Here is an 8,354-nt window from a genome sequence, read left to right as displayed (position 1 = left end):
GCCAAGAAACACAGCAATAAATAAAGGCGAACAATGCCCCCCCCTCCCCTCCGCGCCTCCCTCCTCCCGCAGCCCAGCCCAGCCCAGCACCCAGCCGGGAACCGGCGCTCCGGCCGCCGGCGAGCGGGGCCGGCTGGGGGGCGAGTGAATGGGGCTGGCGGGGGGAAACCGGGCGGAGGGGAGTGGACCCGAGAGCATAAGAGAGGAAGGCAGGGCCGGCAGCGAGGAGCGGAGGCGGTGACAACCCCGGGGAGAGCCGGCATGGCCGGGCGGGCCCCCCGCAAGCCCTCCGCTCACCGGGGCTGGGCTGTTTTTTGGGGGAGCCGCATCTTCACCCTGGGGTTGTTGCTGTTGCCCGGGCAGGGGGATGCTGCTGGACCACGAGGTAAGAGGAGCGGGGAGAGGGGGAGGCGCACCCCACGGTCATGGGGTGGGGGTACTCTGGGGTTTGCAGCGCGCATGTGGGTTTACGGGGAGGAGGGGGGCGATCGCGTCCCTGTGTTGGGACGGGACTGTGGGCAGCGCTCCCTTCAGACTCATGGCCCTGCTAGGGGTGTGCCCCCAGCCCCCAAATCCCCCATCCCGGTGGGTTCCTCCTGCCTCGTCCCGGCAATGCCTGGGCCGGCAGAAGTCCTCGCTATGACTCTATATGGTCTGGTCGGGATGGGAACGCTGGGAGAGGGCATGGATTGGGCTCCTCACCCCCAGCACCCCCCGAACGGCAGGCACGGCTCACTTCCTCACCCCGCACCTCCCCTGGGTCCCAACAAGGGTCCTGGCTCCGGCACTTCGAAAGGTGCGGGGTGAGGAGGTGAGGGGTGCCTGCTACTGCACGTTTTGGGGTGAAACGTGGCTGCTGCTGCTGCTGCTGCTGAGGAAGTGCAATATTTTCCCTGGAGGTTCCGATCGCTTTTCAAACTGGAGGGGGGGGGGGGGGGGGGGGGAGGATGTTGGGAAGGGGAGAGTGTGTGGGGGTTGTCAGATTGGGTCCAATCTCCTCTAGTCCGTCTCCTCTGTCACTAATACCTTCCACAACCTCAAGAAGCTGGGGCTGGTGCCCACTCCAAGCCCCCTTTTATCGCGATTTTTTCATTCCGAGCTTTGCTGGGTTTTCTGCTGCTGCAGATAAGTTTTCCTACAACTCTAGGAGAGACCCGTGCGAGCCGTGCAACTGGGAGAGGAAGGGGAAGAGTGGTGGGAGCCAGAAACCTCTGTTTGGATAGGAGAGGAGGAGCAGATGTGAAGGCTGCCGGCTTCGGCTGCAGCCTGGGGATGCTGTGGGGGCTCGTCTCTGGGCTCAGGCATCCCTCAAAACGTGAGGCTGCCCAGGCACACCAGTGCAGGCATCTCGAACACCAGCGCCAGGCGGTGTTCCCAGAAAGGGCCGGGAATGAGTGTGTTTTCCAGGAAAAAGAAGAGAGAGAGAAGGGGGTGGGAAGCCCCTCTGTGCTGCGATTTGGTTTATTTGCCTTAGATTGTTAAGGCTCTGTCTCATGCTCCGAGTCTCTCCGATTCCCACCAAAAGCAGCAGTCAAAATAGCGAGCAGCTTAATCTAATAACCCCGAGGCTTTTACGACGTGGCCCGCAGCCCAGCCCAGCAGTCCCAGCAGAGCCAGTGCCCCTCACATCCCATCCTCTCCACAGACAGCGTGGGAGATCGGAAAGATGGGCTCTGCAGTGAGATCGAGGGGCAGCCTCTTCCTGCCCTTTTCTCTCCGCGGCAGCCAGCAAGGGGAAAACAGAATTTCCTCCTCCCATTCGCCGAGTGGTGGGAGGGCAGCAAACGCCTCAGCTTCGAGGCGTGGTTGTGCCTCAGTTTCCCCCCCAAAGTTCGGGGGGGGGGGGGGCAGGGGATTGGAGGTCAGAGGAGGTGAGGAGAAGGGATCTGGGATGGTGCCACCACCTTATCTGCAGTTATTCCTGGAATCTGATGGCATGCTATATATAATGGACGCTGATTAAATGCCACTGTGCGATAGCGCCGGGCACAGCCTGGGGCCTGGTGAGCCAGACGTGGCTGGGCTGGGCAGCTCCATCACATTAAACACTCTGCAGTCCCCAGCCAATAGCTCCGCATTTTTCCCTTTGTACTGCTTAGTAACTTCATCTTTCCTCAAGCCAAGACACCCCAGAATCGCGGCAGAAGGAGCCAAAACAAGCCTCTGGGATGCTGAAGCCGCAGGGCGCTGTTGTTCCACGCCCTTAGTAAACACCTTTGCTAGGGGACAGCTTTGTTAGATCCAGGCTTTCACTGACACCGTTTGGCTTGGCAAGGTCGTCCAGCACTGCCTTGGCATTTCTGCCTGACCTCATCCCCTCTCTGCAGCATCTTCCGATGTTGCTGGCTTCTTACTGTTGTCCAGGCTTAGGTCATCAGTAGCTGCTGCCTTCAGTGCAGCTGCATTGTGCAGGGATAACAAATGTCTTCGGAAGTCTGTCTGTCTGGCTTTAATGGAGCCGAGGAATTGCTTGTGCTGCTCTGCCCTGGGGAGCTGGCATGGCTCAGAGGAACTTGACGTGCTGCAGCTATGTTAGCTCCTCTGCTCCCTGCTCCAGCCCAGCTCTGTCTGGAGAGGTGGTGGCTTGATTTTGGGGTGATCAAACGATGCTTCCCCTGCCCATCATGATGACGATCAGAAGTGGCAAAGCATAAAGCAAAAAAACCCTCTCTCTCTGATTCAGGAGAGGTAGGGCAGGCAGAAGGATGCACTGCTGCCTGCACAGCCCCTGCTCCTCCTGGTGGCTGGGGTGCTACTGGGGTGCTTGGTGGAATGGGTGTTGATGGCTGGGAAGTGAGTGAGGCTGTGGTGGTGCCACCCATATGTTGTCTACTTCTTCAGAGTAAATTCCAGGGGATTTAGGCCACTAGTTTGGGTCCTGGCTGGGCAGTGATGCTCTCAAGCAAGGCTGGGCCAGTGCTGAACGTGCTGGCCTGTACTGGAGGTGATGCTTTGGCTTTGTGCTGGTGTCCATCCTCCATAAACATCCAAGAGGTGGCCCTGGATGTAGGGTTGAGTCTTCAGCTCTATCCCTTTCCTGTTTCTCTCCTGAGTTCCCTGTCTCTGGGGCTCAGTAGGTCTGTTCATGTTCTCACCAGGTCTTTTTGTTGCAGGGCCACCACCCCATGGAGAGAGGGTCATCCCACACTGGCTCCTTGGCGGCCGTACCAGACGAGCTGTCAGCCTGAATGAGAAGGTAAGGGCTGATGTGATTCCTGTCCCTTGAACCATGTGGCTGGGTCCTGCACCTAGAGGTCTTCGTGGTGGGACTGGGAGGTGTCAGATCTGCAGGTTGTCTTAACTATTGACAGGACAAGGACAGTGAGATGAGATAAAAGCAAGGTGGTCTTCATTGTGAGAATGGTGAGATGCTAAAGAGGTCCTCCAGAGAAACTGAGGAAGCCCTGTCCTGGGAAGTGTTCAAAACCACATTGGAATTGGCTTCTGAGCAACCTGGTCTAGTTGAAGATGTTTCTGCCTGTGGCAGGGATAGATGATCTTTAAGGCTCCTTCCCACCCAACCCGTTCTATGATTCTGTGTCTGGGCAGTAAGAAGGAATAAAAGCTGTGAGGAGGATCTGGGCAGTTGGTAGAGAGGAGCTGGAGGCCGTTTTTCAGACTGATGGTTTGGCCAGAACAGGCCATCAGGGTTAGCTAAAGGGCAAGTGCTGCAGGGGTAAGAGTGATGCCTTTGGGAAGCTGTGGAGAAGCTGGGCAAGGGCTGTGGAGAGGAGAGGACATGGCTTCCCAGGGCTGCCCTGCTGGGCTGCCACCCTTCCTCACAACCCACATCATCTGCAAATCTACTTTGGGATGCCTGTGGTGAGCTTCGCCTGGGTTTGGCGACTTGCCTGGCTTTGGGGGTCAACTGACTGCAGCTGCCCGTCAGTTGCAGCAGCTGGGCCTTGTACCCAGCAGCTGGGAGGGTCTCAGGGACTGTGGTCTCCTCCAGGGCAGATCAAATCACTTCCCAGCACAGCAAGCACTGTGGATGGTTGCAGAAAGCTGATGTGCTTGGGGGCTGAGCAGATTCATTTCTGAGAAGACTCAGTGTTGGGAAGGGATCATCTCTGGTGGCATCTTACCTGAAGAGGGACTAAGCATGCAGCTTTGAAGCCACTCAAGATGCTTCCAAGTGACAGCTCCTTCCTCCAGGAAGGAGATACCAAGGGCAGAATCAGGCCTGCTTCTTGGCCCTGAGGGAACTGGGAGCTCCCACTGGTGCTAGCTGCTGGAACTGTGCCCATCGCATTGGGGATGCTGTGGCCAGCCTGCCAAGCCCCAAGTCAGTCTATATTTAGGTTGGAAGGCTCTCAGGCTGGGGAAGGTGTGGCAGCAGGAGGTTTTATTTGTGCTCTTGCTAGCCTTCACTGCCCAAAATCATGCTGGGCCAGTGCAGATTGTGGGCACAGGGCACACTGTGAGAATCCCGGGGGGACCAGGGCTGGTGGGGCTGGGAAGGCTACCGGCTGGGGATGGGATGTCTGGGCAGCCTTGGCGTGTTTCCTGGCATCTGCTCTGCTTCTGTTGGCTCCAGCCAGCCTGAAACAAGGAGACTCCTGTTCCTTGGAGTGAGTGGAGGAAGGAGGGGAGAGGGAGGGTGGTCGCAGCCAGGAGCAAGGAGAATTTGTGCAGGAAGGATAGTGGCAACCAAAGAGTGGGATAGGGACCAGCAGAGTCTTTGCTCATGGACAGATCCCCAGAGTGTCCCTTTCCTCCCTGGTGCTGCTTGTGTGGGTATTTTTAGGAACAATTTAGTCCACTCCACCCCTCCCTGCCTCCTCCTGCTCTCCAGCAAAGATCCTGGAAATAAAGAGCCGGGTGATTGCTGCCAATCCACTCCACTGGCTGGGCATGGCTGCCTTTCAGGGCAGGAGGCTGCAAGGAGACAATATCTGAGATGTTTAAGGATGGGCTGAAGTGTGGTGGCCACCCTGAGGCTCCTACATCCCTTCCCTGGGAGCTGCTGCTCTACATGGTGGGTGGGATACCAGGGGGTGGCCTGTGCCAAGGTCTCTGGGGACATGACCACATCTCCTTTAAGGGACATGACCACATCTTCTTTACTTCCTCCCAGAAAAGTGAGGTCAAGTCCATGGGAGGATGAGGAGGATGGTGGTGGTGGCCTCGTGGTCCCATTGTGTGGGGGCTGGCACGGTGCTGGTGAGGCTGGACCATGCCTCCCCCCTCTATGCTCTCCTCTCTCCCATTGTTTGGGGAGCTCCCCGCGGGCTTGATGGCTCCTGGCACACATGGAAGCTATTTCAGAGAGACTGGGAAGGAGGTCGTGGGGACCCTGATTGCAAACAGCTCCCTTGTCACTACCCACTTGGGGTGGGATTCAACATCCTCCTCCTCCCACTCCTTCCCCCTGGCTCTGGGCATGGAGTGAAGGCTGCTGGAGCTGACCATGGCTTTTCCAGCTCTTCAAAGCTGGAAATGGAAATTGTGTCCAGCATCCTGGTGTGAGCATCCCACCCATGTCCAACCCTGAGGCAGGGGATCCTGTGATTATACAACTCACAAGGGCTTAGGGCAGAAGAGCCTCTCAGCCTCACTCAAGGTTTCTTCCAGCACCCTATATGGGACTGACGGAGCATCCTTCCACCCACCCTCAGCCTTGGGCTTGGCTGCTGGGTCCCTGGAGCAGGCACTGTCTCCCTGTTCTGGAGGGGGGCTGTGGCTGCCTCCTTCACCCACTCTGACCAACGCTATTCTGGCCACAGCTGGAGTGTGCCTCCCCCAGCCCTGTGGCATGACTCCTCTCCAGCGATCATCACACACATGAGGAGTCACAGCCCTGCTGCGGAGGAGGAAGGGAGGAGAGGACCGCCCATGGTTTGGGTGGGCTGCAGGTGCTGAGGACAGGCACTCCTGCCATCTGTTTCCTGCAGGGGAGCCTTTTTCCCTTGGTGAGGTGTGGCAGGACTGAGCACACAGTGGTCAGTCCCGTGTGGTCCCTGAGCCAAGTTTGCTTTGAAACAACCAAAATCTGTGGCCTGAGCAGCATGCTTCTCCTGGCATCCCTGTCCCCAGGATGCTTTTCTAGTCAGCAGCTGGAACAAAAGGCTTGTCCTTCAGATCTTGGATCTAGATCTGGGTGTGCATTTAGGACAAGGTGATACAGTGTCCAAGCTGTGTTCTTCAAACCCTAACTGCTGCTTGCATCCAGCTGTCTGAGGAGAACCTGACTCTGGTGTGATGCTCCAGCTGCAAAACCCATCACCAAATCGTCTGTGGAGCATCTCCTGGTGACTCTAATCCCTGTCTTCCTCGTTGTGTCCAGGCTTGTGTGTGCTTGCTTAGGAAATCAGGGCTTATGGGACCTGCCCCAGCAGATGGCTGGGCTGTGATTTGAATGTGGCTGCTGGATTTTGGCTTCACTAGTGAGTTCTCAAGGAGCTCAGCACTGCCCAAGCCTGCTCCCAGGCAAGCTGCTCTCCTGCAGAGCAGCGAGGGCTTCCCAGCAAGGCTGGGGGAAGGAGCCTGGGCAAGGAAGGTGGCTGGAGCTGTGGGCTAGCAAAAATTGTCTTTCCCCTCACAGAACAAGGCCAAGCCTTGGCCTGAGCTCCTCTGCAAACATTGCTGTGGTTTTTCTGATCAGCAGATAGAAAAAGAAAAATAGAGTGAAGCTTGGCCCAGTGGCTCTGCTGGGATGCTCGTGGGCTGGGTCCTGGCCAGGGTAGATTCATCCCAGCTGCTCTTAGCCTGTCCCAGCCCAGCCTCTAGTGGGACTGCTTTGCTGGACTGTTCTGGAGAGGGGCCACTAACTCCATGTCCAGCCAGGGCCGAGAGAAGATGGTTCTTGCAGCCTGTGATGGAGACTAGTGCATCCTTTTTATGGCTGATGGAGGAAGGAGGTGGCAGATTTTGGGTGGGAGAAGATACTGGGGACTTGGATGGTGCTGGAGCCTGGGAAAAATGCTGGAACTCAGGCAGGTGCTGGAGCCCAGGATTATGCTGATCCCTGCTTATATCTGGTGCACAGTGTCTTAGCAGGCAGCTGTCTGCAAGTTAGGCCCAAGGCACACAGGTCACTGTTAATTCATTAATGCAATAGCCTCTTCTGGCTTTGGAGCTGAGTTATTTGACTCCTGCCAGGCACATGTGGTGCCTGCACCTCCCCTTCGCTCACTTTTCGCTGCTTGTTATTTCCTCAGAGACTGAGCTGGATCAGTCCCCTATTCCCCACAGCCTCTCCATGTGCTCTCAGGGAAAACTGAAGCACAAGGAAAGGAAGAGTTTGTGAGGCGTTAGAAACATTGTGACCAGCAGCACCAGGGCAGTGACTGTCCCCTGGTACTCAGCACTGATGTGGCCACACCGCAAATATTGGATTAATTTCTGGGCTGCTCACTCCAAGAATGACACCGAGGTGTTGGAGTGTATCCAAAGAAGGACAATGAAGCTGGTGAAGAGTCTAGAGCAGAAGTCTTGTGAGGAGCAGCTGAGAGGACTGGAGGTGTTCAGCCTGGAGAAAAGGAAGCTTAGGGGAGACCTTCTGGCTCTCCACAACTCTCTGAAAGCAGCTTGGAGCCAGCTGGGGGTCAGATTCTTCTCCCATGGAACAAGAGGAAATGGCCTCACCTTGTGCTGGAAGAGGTTTAGGTTGGACGTCAGGAACAAACTCTTCCTCAGAAGAGTTGTCCAGCCCTGGACCAGGGCAGTGATGGAGTCCCCATACCTAGAGAGGTTTAAGAGCCACAGAGATGTGGTGCTGAGGGCCATGGTTCAGTGGTGACCTAGCAATGCTGGGTTAATGGTTGGACTGGATGATCTTAGGGGTCTGTTCCAACCAAAAGGATTCTCTGATTCTGTGCATCACCTCGCAGACTCAGACATGGGTCCCAGTGGCAGTGGTTTGTTTTTCAGCTTTAGGCAGCCTGAGGAGACAGGAGGGTGCTTGCCTGGGGAGCTGCTGATGCACACTGCCTACACTCTGTCCCTTTAAGAGGCAGCTGGGAAAGAGCATTTTGCCAGTAAAGGCTCTTAAATCGATGTAGGGAGTAATTGCTGCGGAATTCAAAACCGGGAAGGAGCCGGCAGGGACTTGGGTAGGAGGAGGAGGAGGAGATGGGCTGCGGGGAGCAGGAGATCAGAGATGGGGAGAAACAGGCTTGAAAAAAGGGAGGGCAAGAAGGGGAAAGAGGGGAAATGGCAAGAAAAATGTACAGCCCATGTTTGGCCAGGCAGCGATGTTTGTATAAGCTCATGTTCTAAAAATACAGCCCGTTCCCACCAGGGCTGCAGGAGGGGAGCTCGCTGCCCCAGCTTCCTCCGCCTTGCGCCGCGCAGGGCCCCTCGCCGGCAGCTGGGGGCCGGGGCCGTGGCCGTGCCGTAGGGGCTCGCCGGGG

General features: G+C 56.8%; 1 protein-coding gene across 1 annotated transcript in view; it reads left to right on the top strand.

Moving 5' to 3' along the window:
* The window catches only part of ADAM33 (ADAM metallopeptidase domain 33), a 28,223-nt gene continuing 19,869 nt past the window's right edge, over positions 1–8,354 (top strand). Inside the window, exons 1-2 of the mRNA XM_064151194.1 lie at positions 1–385; positions 3,114–3,196. Coding sequence (XP_064007264.1) covers positions 34–385; positions 3,114–3,196 — 435 coding nt within the window. The 5' untranslated portion in view covers positions 1–33. The remainder of the gene's footprint in view (positions 386–3,113; positions 3,197–8,354) is intronic.

The sequence above is a fragment of the Pogoniulus pusillus genome, chromosome 11 (assembly GCF_015220805.1).
Source record: "Pogoniulus pusillus isolate bPogPus1 chromosome 11, bPogPus1.pri, whole genome shotgun sequence".
Lineage (NCBI taxonomy): Eukaryota > Metazoa > Chordata > Aves > Piciformes > Lybiidae > Pogoniulus > Pogoniulus pusillus.
The sequence above is the reverse complement of the archived record's forward strand: the minus strand, read 5'-3'. Positions and strand labels throughout refer to the sequence as shown.